This window comes from Oncorhynchus gorbuscha, linkage group LG14 (genome assembly GCF_021184085.1).
Source record: "Oncorhynchus gorbuscha isolate QuinsamMale2020 ecotype Even-year linkage group LG14, OgorEven_v1.0, whole genome shotgun sequence".
NCBI classification, from domain to species: Eukaryota; Metazoa; Chordata; class Actinopteri; order Salmoniformes; family Salmonidae; genus Oncorhynchus; species Oncorhynchus gorbuscha.
The window spans coordinates 24,092,236-24,118,579 of NC_060186.1; the positions used below are offsets into that span (position 1 = coordinate 24,092,236).

The following is a 26,344-nucleotide window of genomic DNA, read 5'->3' on the forward strand; positions in this document are numbered from 1 at the left end:
GCGTTTCAAACGTCACTCGCTCTGAGACTTGGAGTAGTTGTTCCCCTTGCCCTGCATGGGTAACGCTGCTTCGAGGAAGGCTGTTGTCGATGTGTTCCTGGTTCGAGCCCAGGTAGGAGCGAGGAGAGGGACGGAAGCTATACTGTTACATTGGCAATACTAAAGTGCCTATAAGAATATCCATTAGTCAAAGGTATATGAAATACAAATCGTATAGAGAGAAATAGTCCTATAATTCCTATAATAACTACAACCTAAAACTTCTTAACTGGTAATATTGAAGACTCATGTAAAAAGGAACCACTCATGTTCTCATGTTCTGAGCAAGGAACTTAAAAGTTAGCTTTCTTACATGGCACATATTGCACTTTTACTTTCTTTTCCAACACTTTGTTTTTGCATTATTTAAACCAAATTGAACATGTTTCATTATTTATTTGAGGCTAAATGGATTTTATTGATGTATTATATTAAGTTAAAATAAGTGTTCATTCAGTATTGTTGTAATTGTCATTATTACAAATAACTAAAAATTGGCCGATTAATCGGTATCGGCTTTTTTTGGTCCTCCAATAATCGTTATCAGTATTGGAAAATCATAAATCGGTCAACCTCTACTAAACACACTAAAGGGCTGATAAATATTAAAGTAAAATATGTATTCCTTTGATTTTGCGTCAGGAATTGACAGTTTGGTCGAGAAAAAGAAGAACACTTTTAAATGCAAATATGTCAGTCGGATAGGATTCCTGAAATGATAAGAGATCTTCCTATCCAATAAGGCATCTAAAGTAATACTGTTTAAAGAGCTGATTAACATATTTGTCAACAGTAAACACACTTTGGTTAATTAAAACATGTTTATACTTGTGGTATGTAACAAAAGCATTTCTAAACTATTTTTGGCCCCTGCTTGGCCATGTTGGCAGAGAGGCCCAGTGTAGATTAACAGATCTCTCTGTGTAGGCTTATATCGAAGGCACGCACTTGTACACACGCACATATGCTAACTCACCCCCCCCCATTAACCCACACACACTTTCCCCCTCTCCCTCCCTCTGCTGGAGTGTAAAGTACAGGTTACAGTAGCAATACGGCCATCATTCCCAATCCCATCATGGCCCTTCCTATGTGGGGAAGCAGATGCCGCAGCACTCCATGCAGATCTCCAGGCAGTCGGAGGACTCGCAGCAGGCGTCCATGATGCCACAGTCCATGTCGTCGCAGGGGCAGTTGCAGTCGTCTCCCATGTCCTCAGCGCAGCAGCAGCAGCAGACCTCCGACGTGCAGGTGCCACAGCTAGCCTGGGCCACCACCATGTTGCACAGGGTCAGGAACTCACAGAACAGACAGGCCAGGATGCAGTGGACACAGCAGTCTGGGTCCAACACACACCATGTCCATAGAGACGGGTGGAGGATGATGAAAAAGGATGAAGGATGCATGAAAAAAAAACACAAAACATGATCAAATACAAAGAAAACAAACAGAAAACAAGAACTAAAGCCTATTAAAAGCCAGTGGGAAAAATCTGATTAAAACCCCTGTCTGAAACAGAGCGAGTTAATCCCTGGGTCCTTCGTAATCAGAAGCCTTGAGCAGGGCTCAGGCAGTTATACAGTCACAAATCAGACTGGCCAATTACTCAGACACATACAGTATGATAATGTCCTAACAGTAAAATAGGGCAAGATAACAGACTATCACTATTAACTGACAAAATAATTTGCAAAACAGACAAAACCACAGATTGAAATGGAACAACAGTAGAATAGTCAATAGTAGAATATTGTCTCTATGGATGTCTTGTGTGGGCGTGAACCTGTGTGTGTGTGTGTGTGTGTGTGTGTGTGTGTGTGTGTGTGTGTGTGTGTGTGTGTGTGTGTGTGTGTGTGTGTGTGTGTGTGTGTGTGTGTGTGTGTGTGTGTGTGTGTGTGTGTGTGTGTGTGTGTGTGTGTGTGTGTGTGCATTCAGGTGCATAAGAGAGAGTGTAAACTGAGTAGAAGGTGCAGACTAAGCAGGGAGGAGGAAGGGGGGCCAAATGGAATCAGGGAAAATTCCAAAACGGACTGAATTCCACTTTTGAGTTTTGATTAGCAGCTTTCTAAATAATTGGGGCATTATCATGCAAATGCAGACATGATTACGTAAAGCTGATTAGCAAAGTCCGAACTCTTCTCCCTGGCAAATTGTTGTGCCAATGCTGCAGTTTTCCTCATCACTGATTAACATTCAACCTCTTCTTCGACCTTTTACGTGGCTGGGGAGCACGACGCCAAATCACTGTCCTCTTCCAATGAACGGATGGAAAGCCCTCTCTGCTTCACCAATGAGACAGCTGTCGTTTTATTTCATGGAATTTATTACCCCGGTTTTTGTTCAAAATGTAAGTGATGTCATGCACTAATGGCCGTTACATGAAAATCAGGTGGAACACAGTAAAAACATTTTTTTTTTTACGGACAACAGATTTAGACAAAACGATAAGCAAAGAACATGTAGATTTTAAAAAAAATCAAAGCACATGCAAGCATTTTAAACAATGTTAGCTGAAATGAATAAACAGCTTTGTACTAAGTCCTGTGTCCTACGTCACAGATCTCCTCTGCCGGGCTGTTTTCTGTACCATGCAAGGAGCTGAGAAGGCTCTCCCAGCAGAGCCAGCCCAGCAGAGGAGCTGAGAAGGCTCTCCCAGCAGAGCCAGCCCAGCAGAGCTTTGGAGCTGCAAGATATGGATATGGATATGGATGCAGAAAAATGCCAGTACAAACAGAGTGCACTTTCAGAACTTTCATCAGACCCTCCTCAACCTGTCAGAAAGACAGGGCTCCTTTCTGACTGGGTTTGAGGAAGAGAATGAAGGAGAAGGAAAAGAGGAGAGGATGGGACGGGCTGAGGAATGCTCATGTTTGAGCAATCAAAGTTGTTTTTTTCCCCCTGTTCCCTCACACAGGCAAAGCTTGACCAGTGGCGCTGTATCAGATACAAACCAGATAGAATGCCAACATGGAACGATACAATTGTGTTCCCAAAGATGTTTGAAAGCAGCTAAATCATAGGCAAACTACCACGGAGACACTTTCGAAGAAACGCTTCATTTGTCAGCATTTGAAACGATGGCATTAAGTTACTGAAAAATCATGAATTCATGATACTGTGCCTATACATATTGTGCGCCGTATTCTAGAACTGAAAGCGCCTGTGTACTACTGGAGAAAGTGGAATGAGCAGAACTTTGCCAATGTCAAATGATGAAACCTCAAAGCCTCTCAAACCTTGAAAGACGCCTGGCAATAATTAAGCTAGTACCAGAACAGTACACGGTTCTGATACAAAATGATCTAAATACTGGCCATAGCGTCAAGCAGTTAGGGCATCTTAGTTAGCTATTCACTTGGATGTATGATTCAACAGCAGCGATTAGTGAAAAACCTTACAGAAGGGGGCTGGGTCATGTACACAAGAACGCCAGACATCTCTCCTACCACAAAGAAAAATACGGCGGAAATTGACACCGCCTCAGCGAGAGATCGTTCATGTTTAATGTCAGGCCGCGGCGAAGATGCCCAGATTCTGGAGGGCCAAAAACAGCGGCGAGCGCATCAGAGGAAATTGTTTGAGACATCTGGAGAAAGAAAAAAACTCCAAAGGCTCACATCAAAAAGAGGAGCAGCATGACATAAAACAAGCTGGAATGGGTGCACACCATCGAGCCAAAACGAAAACATTCAAAATGAAGAGAGACTGTTGGATGGAGGGCCAGGATACTGCCTAGCTGCCTGCCAAAAGCACAGGGAGGGAGAGAGGGAGGGTGAGGGAGAGCGATTGAGAGGAGAGGCCCACCCCATGCAGTAGCCTTTACAGTGCAAGTCCATAACGCATGAGTGAGGGTCAAACTTGTGGCTTTGGGGAATATACAGACAAACCAAGGTGTGACGACAGAGCATGCAGACTACAGAGCAAAGAAAGCATTCCAAATTAGTCACAACAAAGCTCTTAAAAAGTACTGAATGGGACTTAAGGAGCTCAAATCATTTTTAAATTTTTTTTTTTAATTTAAACACAAAAAAAGGCCCCAACCGACCCCCAGCCTGACTAAAAGACGAGTGGTAAACAACTCTTCAGTCAGTAGGAACTTATCACAGCTTTATTTCAGTGCTAGAGATCATGTGCCAAGAATGCTCTGTTGTAGAATCCCCTGAGCTAGGTCCTCTTCCAGAGGAGCTGTTTGGTAGCTCATTTCACAGGCAAACAGATTATGGTAATCCATGTAAACATTAAAACACAACAGCTTGCTGTTTTCCTCCGGGAAATAAAGACTTGAGTGTGAACATATTGACTTTAGAAAACACAAGTCGGGAAAATAAGCAACACAAAAGCTGTAATGAGACAGACTTATTGAACTGTTGCTGCTATTTGAGTTTTGCCAATTAAGACGTGGAAGAAAACATGACACTGGTGGAATACATCATTGGAGAATATTTAACTTGTATCATACCTTATATTTATAGGGAACTCTATCACCTGTTAGTCTTAGCCCTACCGCCAATCTGCTGCATATTTCAAATAGCGTAACCTTGGTGAAGACAATCTCAAATTCCCCAATCCTTATAAAAAACACACAGTGAGCTCCAAAAGTACTTTGTTTTGGCTCTGTACTCCAGCACTTTGGATTTGAAATTATACAATGACTATGAGGTTAAAGTGCAGACTGTTAAGCTTTCATTTGAGGGTGTCATTCAGGACTACCCATAATCATGGTAGCATCCACATGAATGAAGGTGTGTTTAGTAACATATTCTACTCTTATTTGCAATCAAAGTGACTCCAGAAGGACAACACATTATGTACCATTCATTTCTCTTGGGCACAAAATCATCTGAAAACACAACCAAAACAAACAGCAAATGCATCCAACAAGTCTGTAAGAGTCCCAAGCTTGATGTAATCATTCTGAGCTATGAATATAGGACCAAATAATACACTTTTGACTACTTGCACACACATAAGTGAATTTTGTCCCAATACCTTCAGTCTACTAAAATGTGGGGACTATGTACAAGAAGTGCTGTAATTTCTAAACGGTTCACCCGATATGAACGAAAATACACAAAAATTAAAGCTGGTAGTGTGCACTTTAACCTCAGACATTGTGTCATTTCAAATCCAAAGTGCTGGAGTACAGAGCTAACATTTTAAAAATGTCACTGTCCCAATAATTTTGGAACTCACTGTATCACACTTCCTATCATCCAATCTTATTTTTACTCCCTCTTCCTCTATAAGACAAAGTAAAAGACAAAGTGAGAGGAGTCCGAGACGAGGCGATGATAAGCAGGGAGCAGCAGGCAGGTTAGATAATGGATAGCAGATAACAGATAGCAGACAGCTGTTACAAGATAAAAAAAGAGGATGTGTGTGTGTGTGACTCCCAGACAGACAGAGCCACTGTTAATGAGGAGCCACAGTGGGGCTGGAGACTGGAGGACAGACATGAGCCCATGCAGAGGGAGGAAGGTATGAAAGGACGGATGACACTTCGCAGGCAACCTGGGCGGCTCAGCCTCATTAGCGGGTCACACCTTACTGACCATTAGTCATTCAGAACACCAATCACCTTCATTACACTCACCTCCGCACAACACCAGAGAAAATGATGGTTCCTCCTGAATTCTAAAATCCATCCTTTCGGTTGTTGTTGAGTAAAATAAAGCCATAGGAAGCAGGCCTTGACCAAATGAAAGTGTACTTTCATCATTAAAATAAGACAACCGACAGAATCTGTCCATTTTTGACTGTCTATTCTGTCCCCTCCACAAATAGCATTTTAAATGGTGGAAGACCTGCCCTAAAGGTGTTGATGAAGTGCTAGGGGGAAGTCAAGCCAAGCAGATGAAGGATGTGTGTGTTCATTGTGTGATTATTAGTGTGTGAGTGACTCTAATGACCTTAAGTTGGAGCACAGTACTTACCTCCTAGTGAGAGAGTGTGTTCTATATAAGACAGAGTATGTGTGTGTACAGTCGGCGCCCAGTACTTATAACTCACCCTCTGGTAACGTCCCAGGCTTGTGAGATCCGGTGGAGCTTCCCTTACTCTGTCTGCTGCTGTCGCTGTTGACCGACAGGCTGGAACGAAGCTGGCTCTGCATCTTCTGGGAGACGCCGGGCGATGGGTGCTGCTCCACCCCACAGGTACATTGCCGGCGAATTCCATTGCCGTTACTCAGGCCGGTGGAGGATTGGTGGTCATTTTGAGTGCTGGCAGAAGCAGTTTCTTCTTCTCCCTGCGCAGAGGTGGTTGGCTGGGGCAGCGGCTGAGGTTGAGCTGGATGGGAAAAGTTTTTTTTTTTTAATGTCACACTCCTCTCTTTTCAGTTAGTGAGGACTTACTGTGCTTTCAGCATGTTTGACAGAGAACATGGCATTTATTCTCTACTCAGGTTATATAGAGAAGAATGTTTAGAAGGTTCAAGGTACTTTGCGTGTCTTTGTTATGTGCTCATGACAAGTACCACATAAGTCACTTAAGGTTACTTTTTTTTGTCACCCTCAAGATTTCTCGTTTTGATCTTTTCATACCATCAGAACAGATATGGGAATCCCGAGGCTAAACCTTCAACAACTATCCTTTTCTTGTACTGTCATCGTGGAGCCTTAACAAATAAAAGAGCACAGAAGAGGATGCAACCTTCACCACAGCCAAATGATCACACAGTACAGTATCCCTGTAGGTGAACAGTGATTGAACAAGCGTTTTCTTGGAGAAGCACCCAGGTGAGTTAAGACGGAGAGAGAGAGAGAGAGACTGATCATGCATTCCTGCCTCTGCTACAGTAGAGTAGTGATTTCCCTTCCCCATTCTCAAAGCTCTGGCTCTTCACACTCTCACAGTCGCTCCACGTGTGACAGGTAGCAGCCAGCCATGAAGAGTCAACCCCCGAACAAATGAACGTCGGGCCATCTGATAAAATAAAGGGAGCGGTGACATTTCCAGGGGAAGAGACTCCTGCACCTCCAGCTCTACAGGGAGCTAGCTAGCTCCTCTTTTTACGTCCCATCTGCATCACAAAGGAGAGACAAGTAGCAGCACGGTGACTTATTGATCTCCGTTGAATTATTCAGCTCTTTAGGGTTTCTCCCCCCTTTCTTTTTCACAACCTCTGCATTTTTAGGGTGCGAGTGCTGTACAAGAGGCAGCCCATACAGCAATACAACACTCACAGGGGAACTTTGTTGGCGACAGCCACACGATGTAGTGTTGATTTGCAGAGTGCTACTACTGTACCTGAACTTCTCCAAGTCCAAGTGGATGCACCAAACAGCGATCTGAAAATGGCCATTCTTTCGTTCCTTTCTGCTCACCAACTAGTACAAATTGTTAACAAGAGAAAAGAAAATTGAGCTCTAGCCAAACTTCTTTTTTTTTTTTACAACACTCAGCACCCGGGGGGGAGACTTCTCTGACGAGAATGTAGATGCAAAACAATGCAATTAAAGAGAGACACTGCTTTGTCTCCTCGTACAGTGGTCCGCATGCTGCCTCTATAAACAAATAAGACTTTTGGGACCAGGTTTCAATGCAAATTGAATTAGCACAAAGGAGAATTCGTTATGCTCTGGTTTAAACCCAGGTTGATGGATTTGACAGCTTTTTACGTGACATTGTTAGTAAACTACGGTGGCTAAAAAGGAGATTCAACAATTGCTTGTTGTTTTCTTTCACCATATCCACATGTAACTTGTGTGATATCAATTTTGTTCTTCTATAGTGAACATCAACAATCTATTCTGTGGTAAGGCACATATTGTAACAGTGGAATTCAGAATCGGCAACAAACACACCATAATATAAACGAGTACAAAAGTTATCTTAAGCTTGCCACCCAAGTGGCGCAGCGGTCTAAGGCCCTGCGATCGCGTCACTACAGCCTCGGGTTCGGTCCCAGGCTGTGTCACAGCAGGCCGTGACCGGGAGACCCATGAGGCGACGCACAATTGGCCCGTCGTTGTCCGGCTTAGGGGAGGGTTCGGCTGGCTGGGATTTCCTTGTCTCGCCATGCTCTGGCAACTCCTTGTGGCGGGCCGGGTGCCTGCAAGCTGACCTCGGTTGTCTTTCCGCCGACACATTGGTGCGGCTGGCTTCCGGGTTCAGCGAGCAGTGTGTCAAGAAGCAGTGCGGCGCATTGGCTCTCGACCTTCGCCTCTCCGGAGTCCGTAGAGGAGTTGCGGCAATGAAACAAGACTAACTACCAATTGGATAACAAACAATTGGGGAGAAAAGGGGGTAAATGTAAAAAGAGATATATAATAAACTCAATACCCTTTACTGAAATAGCCTACTGGGTGGGTACAAACACAGTATGTAGGCAGGTCTATGTGACACCACACTTTGGCCTAAAAGACAACATTTGCCTATGAAATAAATTACCCATAGCAGCTTGTGTAAATAAAGCAGTCTCTTTTCTCATACAGAGGTCATGGAGGCATCCACAAACGACCAACACACAGTCTGTCTATTCCCTGCCACAGCCAGCATAATTACCTTTCCCTTTGGAGAAAGTCAAGCTTTCAATTTACGAAGTATAAATAGTTATTAGGAAACCACCAGATAAAAAAGCAGCGGTTTGGGTTTCCGACACACTAGAAAGCCTAGAAAGTGGTTCAAGTGCGAGCCTAGGAAGACACATTTCCAGGGACAGGTTCCCAGAGTCTCTGGCAGACATTTTTATTTTTACCCAGAGAAGGCAATGGGAGACGAAGATGAATGAACAGGGTAACATTCAGAATCATTGATCACGTTAATGATGATCCTGCCAAAGATGACGGCATGATGAACCACGTAACCACACTGAACCAAGCCAGCTTGTAGAACATAGAATATACTGTAGAACTCCTTCTGGTCATAAGAGAGAAATAGAACTAGCAGCAATAGACAGTAACAGTCAAACATCAACTTGGATAACAACTGTATACTCTATAGATCAGGTATACAATATAAATGCCTATGTAATATAAATGCACTACAAAGTCAATATTCCTACCCAGACAAGGAAACATGTCCCCCATAAAAAAATATATATATTAAAAAATCCCCCCAGAAGTTTAAATAATCATAAGCGATTAAAATTGAACAGTTGAGTGGTTTACCACAAAAACTTGTTCGGAGCTGGTGGACGTACACAACCTGACAGAGCGCATTAAAAAAACATGTTTAGGAGAGGAAGAAAAAAAAGCACACTTCAAAATTGGACTTCTAACCACCCGATTTCTAACACAACAACTGTTGAGAGTGTACATCTGTAGTTGAATAATACATGGAGTATTCCTCTACACAGGCTGTCAAACATATCAGAGGGAACTGGGGGTGAGTGGTTCTTGACTGTCTAAGCAGCATCCCAATTTGGTCCCTTATATCTGACAGGCTCAAATATCTCGGGAGCATTTTTTATTTTATTAAAAGGCCAGTGTTTGATGGATTCATGAAGAACACACAAATATAATTGCCATTTGTCACCAAGTGTTCAGCAAGTAGTACCCCCACGCCATGGGGACAGCAGCAACGGTGCGCCTAGAGCGCGCTACGGTCTGTGTGCGGTATCGCTCTGTATGTAAAACTGTGTATAAACACCTACGTTTTGTTTTGTGTGCCAGAAAATAGGTCCTACAGGAAGAATTCAAAATTGCACCCAAAAGACACGAGTATAACACTGACCCACCAGGAAGACACAGGAATATGAACATCAACTCAAATGTGCTGTATAAACAATTATACGACTAAGAGGTCAAAACAGGGCAGCTTGGAATTCTCATTTGCACATTACTACACTGTAAGTCATAGGTAAGGCAGGAGCTGGATTGAAAAACATAGAACGCTGTGCTTCTATGGCTCAATCCTTTTTAATATTAAACGGGAGAGAGAGTTCTGTTTGCAGAGACCTATTAGGATGCCTATCATAAGGAACATACAGTTAGTTATTCAAATGTCACACGTCAGCAGGCTAAACAGATCCATCCAGCCCCATCTCCTAACAGCTAGCCAGATACAGCTTGTCAAATGCACTGTGGAATACTCACAGGGGGAAGGGGGGTGACGACGACAAATATGACAAACAAGATGTAAACTAATCCAACAGGAGAATCTCTTTCAAAAACCCTGAAAGGCACTTAAAATGGTAATTCTTCAAGTAACTTGTTTGTTTATCTTTGTACTCATTACATATGTACATATTATAAACATGTTTCCTACACATGTTCCGACCTTATACCTGGTTGATCGAAATGCTAATTTGTGAATGTGCCCATGACCTAGCAGCGGTCTCCTCGTCCCCTAAACAGCCTGGGGTGGCGTTTCCCCTCCTAACAAACACCCCTGTAATGTCTGGCTGGCTGGGTTGCTCAATCCAAAAAGGGATAGATTTCCTCATTAGAAATTATACGTCTCCCATTCCCATAGTTATAGACGCAAAACCAGGGGAATTATATGTGGAGAAGGAGGGGGAAATAAATAGCACCATAAATGTTATTACAAAGGCTCCGATTTTTAAAAAAATCCTTCGGCATATCAAAGCTCATTTACAGTTTGACCTTCCGACTCTGTGACAAGGACTTTCTTTATTGTGTCAGAGGACAGGTTGTTGGAAGCGACATGCAATGTCAGAGTCATCGTGAGTTGTCCTTTCAACTCCCCCAACTCAACACAACCCAGGCTGTGATCATTGCACATGTGAGCATCAGGCGTGAAAAAAAAAAAAAAAAAAGCATTTTAATTGCATTCAAATTGATTCAAATCTAGTGTGAAAATGACGATGAGTGTTAGGGTGCTGTAGCTTAGAATAGCCTGGATAAACTAGTCCAACAAGCCTAGTCGAACTAATTAATGGACACTAGCATTCACCTAAAAAAAATAATTGTATAGCAAGAAGGCATTCAACACATGCAGCGTAACAGGAAAATATCATGCTTCAACAGAATAAAAAAATGTGACAATCTCAGGATGACTCTGTGGTGGTTGTCGTGGTAATGTCAGATCACTCCTATTACTAAAGAAAAGTAACCGTCCAACTGATCACACACAGCTCTATTCATCTTAGCCTAGTGACCATCGGCCATCTGTGCCCGTTGAGGGAACTAAATGACCTTCTCTGATAGGATACTCTATCAGCAGGACGTGACAGAAGTGTTTTAACTTCATTAGCCCCCCCTACCCTCCATTCTGATGGTATTTTATAAGATAGCATCTAATTCCTGGAGAAACATCCATATCTACAGTAATGTCTTATTTTCTTGCCATTTTGAATGAGGAAAGTTACTACTACTCAGCTGGTTTTCACCGTGGCACACTTTCAAATGTAACCCGCTTTAGTGATCGGACACTTGAGTGTTTTAATATTCTGAGCCATCCTCGCTTTGCCTTGTTTGCAGTCTCTTCCCTATTTTAGACTGCCTCTCTCTCAACCTCTTGATAACAATGACAAGGAAAGCAGGGCGTCTGGGATTTACTCATTTCAAATTTGGTCATTTCGCCGCTGATTGAGGGAGGGGGGGGAAATAACCCTCTCGGACCTTGTTCTGCTTAGTTACATTTTACAGTGGAGAAGGCAACTTGAAAGACAAGAGCTTGATTCGACGACCTGAACCTTTCAGGCGCTCTTGGGGGAGGTGGAGGCTATCATCAATTACCCTTCGATTTCAAAACGGAACATTTGGCGAGATGAATATGTCTGACTGCTATCCAAATCATTAAAATCACCCAATGAGATGCCGTTTTCTCTTAAATGAATCACATTGAGAGGTAAAATCATTCACTTTGTGCAAACGCCAAAAGCTCACAGGCGTTGAAGTTCTTCTCGTTCCCCCTCTTGTGTTGTGTGGAATTTGGTGTGCTGCTAATTTGAGTGGTGCAAATGTAGCATAACAGAACAGATCAAAGACATCCACCACAGCCTGAAAATGACACTTTTCTCCCTCCTTTTCATCCAAGATAAAAAATAAATTAAAAGACCTGTGCTGTGACTGTCTTAAGCTTTATAAAATCAACATTTTTCCCCAATCTGTTTCCATCTGAGAACAAAGAGAGGAACGTAGTAAAATCAAATGTAAACATGTCTTCACAAGTTTAAGACAATTCACATATAGCACAGATTTATGCTTTACACAGGCATCTACCACATTTTCTAGAAAGATCAATTATGACGTGACTCAGAGCAGGCCTAGGGGAGCTGCCAGGCTCCATACTCGCAGAGTGCTCCACCCTCTCTGACGACTCAAAACCAAAATTAAGCAGCAGCGAAGTGGAGTGAGGAGATTATTTTCAGCTTCAGTTACATTGATGACTCACAGATTCCACAACTTTCTAAATCTCTATGCTGAAGTTTCGCTACAAATTCCACAGGAAACAGACTTGTTTGAAATTCAAAAAGGGTCACAATGCATCTGGAGGGAGGGCATTACTGTACTAACAGCACCTGAGAGGAGGAAAGATGCATTCCAAATCAACACACAGCAACAAAAAACTACAAAAGGAACTAGGCAAAACTGAGCTGTCCATAACGGCCAGCTAGTATAGGGTCTGTATGGGGCAGTCAGTCTATAAAAAATATCTATAGACATGGTTCCTTTATTTGCTCAGTATCAATCTGAGCATTAACCACAGCTAATGGGACAGGTGTGGGTCAATGGTCTTTGTCTTCAGAGGTGCCAATCAGGGCCTTAAGCTGTGTGATCAGACTAGGGGACAGAGGTGCTAGTCTGCCTCTGAGTGGGTTTTTAACGGAGACGGCCGTATTGATTTCAGCTCTAGCCAGGGAGCGGCGTCTGCACAGTGTCTGAATGGAGCCAGCCCAGCCGGGTCCCCAGTCACAGTCCAGTGATCAGAGCCCTGGCAGAATGACCTACCAGAGAGGTGGTGAACCTGCAAACATCGTGGGGCCAACATCACTAGAGATCTCTGTAATAGAAAAGGGTTTTAACCTTAATGTTGGAGCCAAAACCCTGTTAGAAGCCAAGTAATCCCCCCTGCACTGCTCTCATTTGAAGTGGGACCCTGTGTGTGTGTGTGTGTGTGTGTGTGTGTGTGTGTGTGTGTGTGTGTGTGTGTGTGTGTGTGTGTGTGTGTGTGTGTGTGTGTGTGTGTGTGTGTGTGTGTGTGTGTGTGTGTGTGTGTGTGTGTGTGAGCTTTTCTTCTCTCTTCTCCAAGGCACTCTCTCTGTGCTGTATTGTGGAGTTGGTTCGGGAACCAACAGAGTGGAGCTGCACCAGGGCATTACTGTTCAGGGAATGCAGCAGAGCCTTTGCAGTAGAGTTGATATAGCGGAGCTCTGTGCACACCTGCTCTGACTGCTCCAAGAAGATAGGTAAACTAGGGAATGAGATCTAGGCCTGTGTGTTTTACTCCGATTACAAAACTGACAATTTGAATGTGTTTGAGTATTCAAATCTTCCCTCCAACACGGCAAAACAATATTTCATTCTCCATAGCCAATAACCTTGTTTATTTGCATTATGGCGGTGATAAGATATCCACACATTAGAAATACTTGTGTATAAGATTTCAGTACACAGATGGGTGTGAATACAGTGCCTTCAGAAAGTATTCAAACCCCTTGACTTTTTTCACATGGTTAGAAAAAACAGCCTTATTCTAAAATGGATTAAATAAAAATCCTCAGCATTCTACACACAATAGCCCATAATGCCATAGGGAAAACAAATTGGGAGGAATTTTTGCAAATGTTTTACCAATAAAAAACTGAAATACCTTATTTACATAAGTATTCAGACCCTTTGCTATTCAGACTCGAAAATGAGCTTCGGTGCATCTTGTTTACATTTAAGTGTCTACAACTTGTTTGGAGTTCACCTGTGGTGAATTCAATTGATTGGACATGATTTGGAAAGGCACACACCTGCCTATATAACACAGTTGACAATGCACATCAGAGCAAAAACAAAGCCATGAGGTCGAAGGAATTGTCCGTAAAACTCAGAGACAGGATTGTGTCAAGGCACAGATCTGGGGAAGGGTACGAAAAAAAGTCTGCAGCATTGAAGGTCCCCAAGAACACAGTGGCCTCCATCATTCTTAAATGGAAGAAGTTTGGAATCACCAAGACTCTTCCTAGAGCTGACAGCCTGGCCAAACTGAGAAATCAGGGGAGAAGTGCCTTGGTCAGGGAGGTAACTAAGAACCCGATGGTCACTCTGACAGAGCTCCACAGTTCCTCTGTGGCGATTGGAGAACCTTCCAGTAGAACAACCATATCTGCAGCACTCCACCAATCAGACCTTTATGGTAGAGTGGCCAAATGGAAGCCACTCCTCAGTAAGACACATGACAACGGCTTGGAGTTTGCCAAAAGGCACCTAAATACTCTCAGACCATGAGAAACAAGATTCTCTGGACTGATGAAACCAAGATTGAACTCTTTGGCCTGAATGCCAAACGTCACATCTGAAGGAAACCTGGCCCAATCCCTATGGGGAAGCATGGTGGTGGCAGCATCATGCTGGGTGGATGTTTTGTCAGCGGTAAAGACTGGGAGACTAGTCAGGATCGAGGCAAAGATGAACGGAGCAAAGTACAGAGAGATCCTTGATGAAAACCTGCTCCTGAGCACTCAGGACCTCAAGATGTTCACCTTCCAACACGACAACAACCCTAACCACACAGCCAAGACAACACCGGAGTTTCTGAATGTCCTTGAGTGGCCCAGTCAGAGCCCGGACTTGAACCCGTTCGAAGATCTCTGGAGACAACAGAAAATAGCTGTGCAGAAACACTCCCCATCCAAACTGACAGAGCTGGAGAGGATCTGCAGATAATGGGAGAAACTCCCCCAAATACAGGTGTGCCAAGCTTGTAGCGTCATACCAAAGAAGACTCAAGGCTGTAATCGCTGCCAAAGTGTGTCAAAGTACTGAGTAAAGGTTCTGAATACGTATGTAAATGTGATGTTTTAATAAATTAGCAACAATTTCTAAAAACTTGTTTTTGCTGTCATTAATGGGGTATTTTATATAGATTGATAAGAGGGAAAAACTATTTAATCAATTTTAGAACAAGGCTGTAACCTAACAAAATGTGGAAGTCAAGGTGTCTGAATACCTTCCGAAGACACTGTATCTAATCATTTCACTTTATTATTTTCAAATCTCTTTTTTGTTTTGTTTAAAACATCCGCAATGAAAATGCTTCGACACTTCTGGAAATGCTCATTTGAATGCTTAAAATGTCCCATATGAAATCCATCTCCAGCAAGACAATGAGGAAATAATTACAATGGCCATTTTAATCAACCCCTGTTCTACCTTTTCACCCTATTTATACTGTTTTTGATTCCATGACCCACGGGTAAGTAATCACTTGAAAATGATGCCTCTGTTTTCAATGCACTCTTGCTTTAGACACATTTTGTTCAGTAGAGACTGGGGGTCTACTGGATTACAAGAAAGATTTAGCTCATGGATAACAACAACCATGCTGTTCTTTTTGGCAGAAAGAATAGCACAACAAAATTGATGAGAAACATTTTTTTGAATATTGATGATATAGGAACGTTTCTGAAATTCACAGGATCTTACCCTGTTTACTCGGGTGCTACATTTTGTATGTGGGTCTAACTCGTCTTTACACAACACTATTCAAAACAATGACGATTCCTGGATATCTCACTATTCTGCGTTAATTTCATAGATGCTATATTGAGGCATCAATAAGCAAGCTCTTCTGCAACAATTCATTAACACATCTACCATTGGAAGTGTCAAATATGAACTACCTAAAAGGTCATTTCTACACCCGGGTAATAACCTTGAAGCTTCCAGAGTAAAAGCACAATCAGGGATTCACACAAAAGGCCACACTAATGTCTTTCTTTTCAAGGCGACAGCCATGTTATTTGACCTCACGACTTCACTTCAGAATTTCCCTCAAGATAAAAAAAAAAAAGGAGAAAAAAAAAGAAGAATCATTTGAGCAGCCAGGGTTCTTCTTTATCCACGGCGAGAGCACTTCAACTATTTGACAATCACAGTGAATAATGTGGCAATTAAACACCTAAAACTGGCGTTAGGTCATGGCAATTTATTTAAGGCCCGGGCCTGCAGAGCCAAAGCCCAGTCTGGAGGAGATATCACCTGAGTGTATTCCCCTAGGGGCCGAGCCTCACAAGACCCTGCTAGCTGCCACATACTGGGGCCTTATAGGTGGAGGGCTCTAACAAAAAAACAGTGACCTGAACATACATGCCCTTCACGCTTTGCATAATTAAGGTCAGAAATAAACTTGCGTTATTTAGCTCAAGTTAACTGTTAAGAGTAACTTAATTTAAATCTGAAACCAGTTGTTTTAGGCTAAGTTGTAGTGAAACACTTCAATTCTGGTCTTCATTTTAACAGTTTGTTGCAAGTGATATGTTGGTCTTTTAGTAGTAAATCTAGCTCTTTTTACCCCTAGCGGATCAACTCTACTCGAGCTTGAGAAGGTTCCTCTATGTTATCTCAAAGGTGGGGTTCAGTATGAAATCCACTCCCTTCTAGATGTGCTGGGTGGTACCACCTCAATGCTTACTATAAAAGCAGGTGACAGCGCGCCTTATTTGGCAATGGTCTTGGTATGTGGAGTGTGCCGATACATTTAGCTAAATGCTTCCTTGACCACTGACGTTACACGAAATTCATAAGGCAGTAAGGCACGTCTCCACATATGATCAAATTCAACATTTTTGCTTACCGTTTCACACACCTATGTGCTTTTATGAAGAAAAAACAAACATGTGCACTACAGTTCAAAAGTTTGGGGTCACTTAGAAATGTCCTTGTTTTTGAAAGAAACACAACTTTTTGTCCATTTAAAAAACATCAAATTGATCAGAAATACAGTGTGGACAATGTTAATGTTGTAAATGACTATAGTAGCTGGAAACGGCTGATTTTTAATTGAATCGAACCCAAAAATGCTGATGGTTTTATTGCTTCTTTAAAATCAGGACAACAGTTTTCAGCTGTCCTAACATAATTGCAAAATGTTTTCTAATGATCAATTAGCCTTTTAAAATGATAAACTTGGATTAGCTAACACAACGTGCCAATGGAACACAGGAGTGATGGTTGTTGATAATGGGCCTCCGTACGTACACCTATGTAGATACTCCATAAATATATTATTATTATATAAATAATATATATAAATTAGCCATTGCCAGATACATTAGTCATTTAAAACATTAGCAATGTCTACACTATGACAACATTAGCAATGTCTACACTATTTCTGATCAATTTGATGTCATTTTAAAATGGACAACAATTTTTTTTTTGCCTTTCATTCAAAAACAAGGACATTTCTAAATGACTCCAAACTTTTGAACGGTAGTTTAGGCTATGAGGATTATAAGTTTATATTCATTGCTACATCCATCATCAAAAGACAGATGACCACCATTGTCATTGCAATGCGGGTTGGATTGAATTGATTCCCTGATTTTCATTTTGAAGGTGCTGATTGCACTTTTCTTCCCAAAGCAAGAACGGAATAAATGTGAGTCCACATATCAATTATTTTTGTGCCCCATTGGGGACTCGAACTTACACCACAGGTGGCAATACATAAAGAACTCAGCGCCTTACCACTGTGCGTCAACTGTCCAGAGCCTAATATACTCGCAATGCACAGAATTGTATTATCAGAGTGCCAATGGACTTCTGGTAAGTATGCTTTAGTGAGAAAGTGTTAGGATCAGGAAAAACAAAGTTTACCCACCAGCAAAATTAATATTTATGAGCATCTCCCCACCCACAACGTCTCACCTGAATGCATAATTTGGGGTGGGGGGGGGGGGGTTGGACAAAGGCTGAAATTGGGGCTGAAGTTACCCTTTAAAACAGAAATAGACAACATGTTCAGATATCAAAACAGAGAAGCTGGCGCTTGTTTCAGGCTAATAAAAAAACAACAGCCCCAGACAGATCCCATGTAGCCTAGGTCACCCAACAAGTTGGAAGTCGGACAGCGGGAGGAAAGGAAAAGCAGTAAAGTGGCACTATGTGGTCGGTAAGATGATTTCCTGTTTCAGTAAGCGAGGGCTTCATTAGAGTCAAGCAGGACCTCTATACACAGGTTGTTGTTTTAAAAAAATCATTATTTGAAGTGACTAACACATGTTCCTGTGGGGTGACTACAATTGCTACATTAAAACTGTTGGCACAGACTTCTTTATTTTGTAGATGAAAGTGATGCATTTCACATGCAAGTAATGCAGAACACCATGGAGTACACTACATAGCCTACACTTAGGGCTGGCACAATAACCTTGTAACCGAAAGTTACGGATGAAGAACTATATGAAAATAAAATAACAGTCATAGCCCTTTAAAAATATATATATATTTTTTTTTAATTTGGGTGTGGAACAAACAGCTGCCTGAAGACAGGAAGGCCTACATTAGTGTGGCAATTTGACTCACATACACTCGCAATGGCTGCCTGGTATTGTGATGCAATAATTGTAATGGCAATGTAGAAAGTCCATTAAAATTATGCATTGGAATGTATTTTTGTCAGGAAGGAAGAGGAGAAAATTTACCTCAACGTTTTTTTTTTAAACTTTTTTTTTTTGCCATTCCGTTATTACGGTGACCGTGGTCATTTGGGTGGCCAATTCCCATCATCCAAAATTCCATGACCATCAGAACACCTACTTACACCTGCTAGCTACAGTAGAGACCTTAGTTTGACAAGTTCTTGCTTCAAAATCCCCATTCGAAGCTGCGCCGGTAAACAAACCAATGGCAAGTCAATTAGCGTGAGAGCGAAAAGGCGCCCTGGAAACGTTTAACAGCCTAGAAACAAAGAGCTGCTGCATCAGAATGTAAACAATCCTCTTACAGCTACATGGATGGAAGCAATCAGGTTGTTGTTGCTATTAGTGTTGCCTGACAACACACTCTCCTTATGGAGAGGCAAACACAACAGGGTTTGAGAGGAGTTCGAGTTGCTGCTTTTTCTGATTCTACTGCTTGTACTGACCTGGAATGTGGATTATCGAGTTTGTTTCAAACAGTCAATCTTGAGGTAATGAGATTGCTTTAGCCTCTTTTGCAAAAGACAGTGCGATTTAAGTGTAAAATATTGCTTTGGCAAACTTGGCAGGTTAAATGACGAGCAGTAAGAGGCATTGTGAGTGGGTTAATAGTGACACCTCAAGACAAGAGATTTGGTTGGTAATGAACTGGCAGAACATTCTGGAAAGAACTTTGATAATAGAAAAAACCTGTTCCGTTCGAACTCAGAGTTGGAAATAGGTTGACATTCACTTTCCATTCAAAAACGGTGAGAACTTTCCAATCGATGTATTTGTTTCCCCTATTATTTCTGCTGAACAAAAGGGCACAACGACGCATGAGGAAGTGTTTACATTGCTTATTAACCCTTTACACTCGTTGGGAATTGAAATGTTTTACAGAAGAAATATGAAAAGCATATGCATAACCATGATAGCAGTTGGGCGATAATGGGACAATTATTACACTAGAAAAAAGGTGAGGACACAACAGTTCACCTGACAAGACTGAATCCAAACCATAACACTTGTTGATTTTATCTGCAGTTCACATTTACTGTACATTTTGCCGCATTTGTTGATAACGAAATCTGAAAATTCTCCGGAGACATTCAGTAACATGATAAGACTATTCCTGGGAAATGTGAGGTAGGTGCATCATAAGACCCCCCCCCCCCAAAAAAAAATGACAGGAGTTTGGTTGAGTGTCTCCAAGTGGCCACACACATCGCCAAAGTGTGCAAAGCTCCTAAGCAATTTCAATGCACTTTTAGAATGCAAAGAACAGTCTTTAACTCTTGTCGCGTGCGGTGCTCAACCTCAGAATGCCTGCCAGTCAAAACCCATACAGCGCTGTGAAGCACAGAGCCAGAGCTCTGACGTCATGTATAGCATGTCACTGTACAGCCACAACGTTCCAATTTAGACGCTTATTATTTTCAACTTGTATACCGGTATGAGTGTAAAGGGTTAAGAAACAACCAAGTGTGTCTCACCCTGACTGCTAAAATAACCACAGATTCCTTTGTTGCTATGGCCCCTTCTTTCGCTAGTAACTGGATGTTTCAGGAGTGTAGCATATTTACATTTGAGTCACTTAGCACACGGTTTCCCAAACTCAGTCCTGGGGGACCTCCCCCCCCCCCCCCCCCCCCCGGGTGCACATTTTGGTTTTTCCCTAGCACTACATAGCTGATTCAAATAACCAACTCACCATCAAGCTGTGATTATTTGAATCAGATGTGTAGTGCTACGGCATAAACCAAAACGTGCACCTAGGGGGCCCCCACCGGAGAGTTTGGGATCTAGCAGACGCTCCCTCTCCAGAGCGACTTACAGTTCGTGCCTTCATCTTAAGATAGCTAGGTGGGACAACCACATATCACAGTATATTTCTCCTCAAAGTAGCTATCAGCAACGTCAGCACTAGTAAGGGAGATTTTTTTAAATCTCACAAATAAAGAACCCCCTTGGGTTGTGCCGTGGTGGAGATCTTTGTGGTCTATACTCGGCCTTGTCTCAGGATGGTAAGTTGGTGGTTGAAGATATCCCTCTAGTGGTGTGGGGGCTGTGCTTTGGCAAAGTGGGTGGGGTTATATCCTTCCTGTTTGGCCCTGTAAGTGGGTATCATCGGATGGCGCCACATTGTCTCCTGTCTCTGCCTCCAGTATTTATGCTGCAGTAGTTTGTGTCTCGGGGGGCTAGGGTCAGTTTGTTATATCTGGAGTACTTGTCCTGTCCTATCCGGTGTCCTGTGTGAATTTAAGTATGCTCTCTCTAATTCTCTCTTTCTCTCTCAGAGGACCTGAGCCCTAGGACCATGCCTCAGGACTACCTGGCATGATGACTCCACCTCGCCGTGCTGCTGCTCCAGCTTCGACTGTTCTGCTTGTGATTATTATTATTTGACCATGCTGGTCATTTATAAACATCTTGGCCAGGTTCTGTTATAATCTCCACCCGGCACAGCCAGAAGAGGACTGGCCACCCCACATAGCCTGGTTCCTCTCTAGGTTTATTCCTAGGTTTTGGCCTTTCTAGGGAGTTTTTCCTAGCCACCGTGCTTCTACACCTGCATTGCTTGCTGTTTGGGGTTTTAGGCTGGGTTTCTGTACAGCACTGAGATATCAGCTGATGTACGAAGGGCTATATAAATAAATTTGATTTGAGTTTGATGTTATCCGCTTCACTCTAACATGGCTGCAGTGCAAACACTCCATGTAAAACGCTATGCTTGCCTTCTAAAAAGATTCAAGTGCACTGAAAGCTGAAACAAGTGGGCCTAGACAGTCAAAGTCAAACCACAACAGGATTTCCTCACTCACACTACAGAAAGCCGAAGGGTTAGAAGAGCAACCATGCCAACTATTGGTCATTATAGCAGAATGAGAGAACACGCATGCTACTTCATCCCATGTGATTGTTATTTAATCCCACAAGACCATTGTATTGGACTTCAAAACCATCTTGCCATTTCTCTCTGAAACTGGGAGGGTAACTTTTCAGAGGGACCATGTCAACGGGCATATGTCACTCTGTCACAGGGCCTAGTGACAACAAGTGTTGATTGATGATGCCAGCTTATGACAAGTCCGAAGGTCCTGACAGAACATGTTCATGACAAAAATATTACTCAGGTATGATAGCTGGGCTTGGCTACTACACAAGGCTATACATGTTTAGAGTGTTTCTGTCGCAATGTCATTATTTCTGTCAATGCGTACAATACAATTGTTAGGTATTGTGTTTTGTGTGGATCCCAGTAAAGTAACAGATGAGGATCTGAGCAAACACGTAAGAGCAGGATTTCCCCGAAGTGCCCCTCATCGTAACACTTACTTCGAACAGGGTCACAATAGGCCGTGTTTCCCTCCGTCACGTGACTTTGTACTTCGGTGGACGTGCCTCTGGGACACGATGTTCCGGATGGGTTTGTAGTTTCAGATGGTTCGTTACGGTCACAAGCATCTAGGATCAAAGCCACAGAACATAAGAAAATGAACAACTGTTTAGCAGAAGAAGAAGGTGGGAGAGAGAGACAGAGAGATTGTTTGCATGCACTCCCACTGAACAACTCAACTGGTCACAATAAAGTTGCACCATGTAATTCTACTCAGAAACAGATGTAAACGGTGATGAGAAGGTCAACTTCGGTGGACGTAATACTACTATCAGGGACAGAAGGACAAGCCAAGTCAGGGCTGCCTTATTTTTTGCCAGAGAAAACATTGTCCTTTGTCGTAAGGTTACACAACAGAGTCGGGAGCAAGGCGGTTTCAGGTAAAAGCCAAAGCCAGATTTCTGGATCTCATTTTCTCTACTCTCGGGTGTGCACTACCTGCCAAGGTTGTTATAACCATAAAGACAGCCTTCATCTACATTGAAAAAAAGTATGTAGGCAAAAACCTGCTCCGATAACTATTCAAAAAGGTCAGATCCATCTCTCTGAGTGACGTTATTAGTACTATGTGATCCCTCATCAAATACTGTACATTAAATGATCAATGCAAAAATGCCATCTCCATTCCTGTTATGTTTAGCTAATTGGCTACAACATCAAAAACATCTACAATGTCTTTATGACATTAAAAAAAGAGGACCAAGGCACTCTTCATGCAATTAAAATGCCTTTATTTGTATGGCATGTTCAACGGAAACAAAGTTTTAAAATTCCCACGCGTTTCGGCTGCATGACCTTTGTCAGGGAGTCTTTATGACATAGTTGAAAAAACAAATTCCGTTTGCTTCAGACAATTCCTGTATGTTTTTTTTTTGTTGTTTTTTTGGGGGAGGGGGGTTATGTTTTGGTTGTATCCATAGTCCTTTCATGTTGTTTGGTTCTGGAAAAGAAGGTGACGAATGGCTCAGCGCAACATGGCAAATGTTATTTTCCTTAGACGGATGATGTATTTGTTGCAGGCCTGTAATGCTGCCGCTCTGTTTGGTAAGCAATGGCAGATAGACGAACGAGCAACAGTGGCTCTAGATAGATATGGCCCAATCTTAGCCAGAGGCAGGGGCTGATAGATGGCAAGTCTTTAGTCTTGGTGTGACTCCCTCCCTCTCAGATCGATGCACACTTACAGTAGCAGTGTGTGATGCATCGCTGTATTTAGTGACTACAGTTAGAAATAAATTAGCCTATTCTCAGAACATCTACAGCCTCCTGAGAGAGGGGAAATCCAGTCTTAACTGAGAAAGGCTTAGAAGGTCCAGCGAAAATCCATTGGCTACCCGTCCCTGTGATTGCTTACTCTGTCCTACTTTGCTATTTTTGACAGTGCTGTAATGATGCTTGGTATAAATAAGATGGGGTAACGGTTCACTGGCTGTTTGAAAGAAGATTTTTTTTATTTTTTTTAAAACAGGGCCAAGCTTATTTTACATGTGATAATCTTACGGCAACTAGAAAGTTAATTAAAAACTATAATTGGCTGTGGTTCCTGCTAATAGTCGCCAAGGCGTTCCTTCAATCTTTATTGCGAAATAATGAAAACATTAACATGCCTAATGCTGGTGAATAGATACTGATGTCTGGTAAAACGGCAGGAATATAATTTAGCGTTAATGGGTTCATGTTGGTTGTTATATTATTGTTCTGAGTGAACTGGTGGATTTTAACATGCAAGATCATGACTTCAATGATGACTAATCTCGACCAAGTTATTATTGATGGAATATCCCAGCAATGGTAAATTGACACCAGTGTTCATTGAAAGTGAAAGCGATATAGAGCACAAGTACAACACCGTCACCAAACCAGTAAACAACAATTTCATAAGAGTCGTGTTGTCAGCTCTTATAAGCAGTATATTGTCATACCGTGAGAGTTTGGGAGAAGAGGACTTGTCTCCTGTTGAAGGTTCTCCCCTGGCCCAGGAGGCCCTTCCGGAGGTAAGACGGTATCCGTGGACATGAGACAGTCCTCTTGGAGAGATACACGACAGATAACGAAGGTTCTCCTTTTCCTCCTTAGCCCTTAACCCTGGGGATTTGAATGTAGACGTGAGTAACAAACTACCACTCAAGTGAACGACAATGCTGGTTCTCTCTCAAAGAGAGCAGAGTATGAGTGACGTCAACCCACAATATATGTCGTTAAAAGTTAATGGAATTTTCTCCCTTTACCGCCTTACAGAAACTATACAAACGGCAAGGAAACCTGCAACTAAGTAGTTTACATTTCTACATATATGGTTATTTATTATAGGCCTGCACTGTAAACACATGCATAATAAGTTTGTTGATAAGTACCTTACAAACATGACAACTCCCTGCCTCAAGTTTGAATCATTCCCATCCCTCCTCCATAGTGAAACGCCGCACTAGTTGTAAATTCAAATATCTCCAAAGTTATCCATACGTTTCCAATGATTCGCTTGATTCCGATTATCGCGCGGGACGAGTTGTAATATTACTCCTAATTGTCGTCGACGTTCTGCTGGTTCGCTTGATAAAAGTTTGGTCTAAAACATTTTCATCATATCCGGATTCTGAAAGCCACTCGCACACGCTCGGCCAGCTGCAGAAATTACAGTAGAGAGAAGTGTCGGAAAAGTCAACTTTGACGTGTAAACAAACTATTGCCACTTGACCGTATCCTAAACAAAGTGTCCTCAAGGTATAGCTGCTGCTTATTTGCTCTGAAGATTATTGTCTGCTTGTCACCTATCATTATATTGATATGCATCGATGCACCTTGTCCAAGAATGATGCAGATCGTCCTCCCAAGTCATCACACGACTCAAATCGTTTTTTAAAATCTAACTATTAAACTGATCACTACTGAAGTTTAAAACGTATTGAAGAGTACGTTTACAACATAATACGTTGCATGGACTCGCACTGTGTTCAATAATAGTGTTTAAGATGATTTTTGAATTACGACCTCATCTCTGTAACCCGCACATACAATAATCTGTAAAGTCCCTCAATCAAGCAGTGCAATTCCAATACAGATTCAACCAGGACAATTGTCCAATGCCCTGTACAGAATGGCACCTATTGGTAGATATATATACAGTACCAGTCAAAAGTTTGGAGACACCTACTCATTCCAGGGTGTTTATTTTATTTTTACTATTTTCTACGTTGTACAATAACAGTGAATATAACTATAAAATAACACATATGGAATCATGTAGTAACCAAAAAAGTGTTAAACAAATCAAAATATATTTTCTATTTGAGATTCTTCAAAGTAGCCATCCTTTGCCCTGATGACAGCTTTGCACACTTGCCATTCTCTCAACCAGCTTCATGATGTAGTCACCTGAAATGCATTTCAATTGACAGGTGTAAAAGTTAAATAGTGGAATGTTATACAGAAGATAGCCCTATTTGGTAAAAGACCAAGTCCATATTATGGCAAGAACAAATCAAATCAAATCAAATCAAATTTTATTTGTCACATACACATGGTTAGCAGATGTTAATGCGAGTGTAGCGAAATGCTTGTGCTTCTAGTTCCGACAATGCAGTGATAACCAACAAGTAATCTAACTAACAATTCCAAAACTACAGTCTTATACACAGTGTAAGGGGATAAGGAATATGTACATAAGGATATATGAATGAGTGATGGTACAGAGCAGCATACAGTAGATGGTATCGAACATACATATGAGATGAGTGTGTAGATAAAGTAAACAAAGTGGCATAGTTAAAGTGGCTAGTGATACATTGTTACATAAGGATGCAGTCGATGTTGTAGAGTACAGTATATACATATGTATATGAGATGAATAATGTAGGGTAAGTAACATTATATAAGGAAAGTGGCTAAATATTTACATCATTTCCCATCAATTCCCATTATTAAAATGGCTGGAAAGTGTGTTGGCAGCAGCCACTCAATGTTAGTGGTGGCTATTTAACAGTCTGATGGCCTTGAGATAGAAGCTGTTTTTCAGTCTCTCGGTCCCAGCTTTGATGCACCTGTACTGACCTCGCCTTCTGGATGATAGCGGGGTGAACAGGCAGTGGTTCGGGTGGTTGATGTCCTTGATGATCTTTATGGCCTTCCTGTAACAACGGGTGGTGTAGGTGTCTCAAAAACAGATCAAATAACCAAAGAGAAACAACACTCCATCATTACTTTAAGACATGAAGGTCAGTCAATGTGGAAAATGTCAAGAACTTTGAAAGTTTCTTCAAGTGCAGTCTCAAAAATGGTCAAGTGCTATGATCAAACTGGCTCTCATGAGGACCGCCACAGGAAAGGAAGACCCAGAGTTACCTCTGCTGCAGAGGATAGCATCATTACAGTTACCAGCCTCAGCAACT

At 42.0% G+C, this 26,344-nt stretch overlaps 1 protein-coding gene across 1 annotated transcript; it reads right to left on the minus strand.

Annotated features, from left to right (window-relative positions):
- Nucleotides 1-1,056: 1,056 nt before the first annotated feature.
- On the minus strand, nucleotides 1,057-24,699 carry LOC123995803 (myoD family inhibitor domain-containing protein-like). The gene is made up of 5 exons (XM_046299482.1): nucleotides 24,314-24,699; nucleotides 23,882-24,044; nucleotides 21,899-22,027; nucleotides 6,049-6,327; nucleotides 1,057-1,378 (listed from the first exon to the last, which is right to left on the minus strand). The coding sequence occupies exons 2-5, from the start codon at nucleotides 23,973-23,975 to the stop codon at nucleotides 1,128-1,130; spliced, it is 753 nt and encodes a 250-aa protein (XP_046155438.1). The 5' UTR covers nucleotides 23,976-24,044; nucleotides 24,314-24,699; the 3' UTR covers nucleotides 1,057-1,127.
- Nucleotides 24,700-26,344: the final 1,645 nt, after the last annotated feature.

Excerpts from the sequence above, each read along its gene's own strand:
- LOC123995803 (XM_046299482.1), bottom strand. The coding sequence starts at position 23,975 with ATGTCCACGGATACCGTCTTACCTCCGGAAGGGCCTCCTGGGCCAGGG. Across the intron at positions 22,028-23,881 it reads TCTTCTCCCAAACTCTCACG|ATGCTTGTGACCGTAACGAA; the intron begins GTATGACAATAT and ends CTTTGATCCTAG. Across the intron at positions 6,328-21,898 it reads CTATTGTGACCCTGTTCGAA|CTCAACCTCAGCCGCTGCCC; the intron begins GTAAGTGTTACG and ends TTTCCCATCCAG.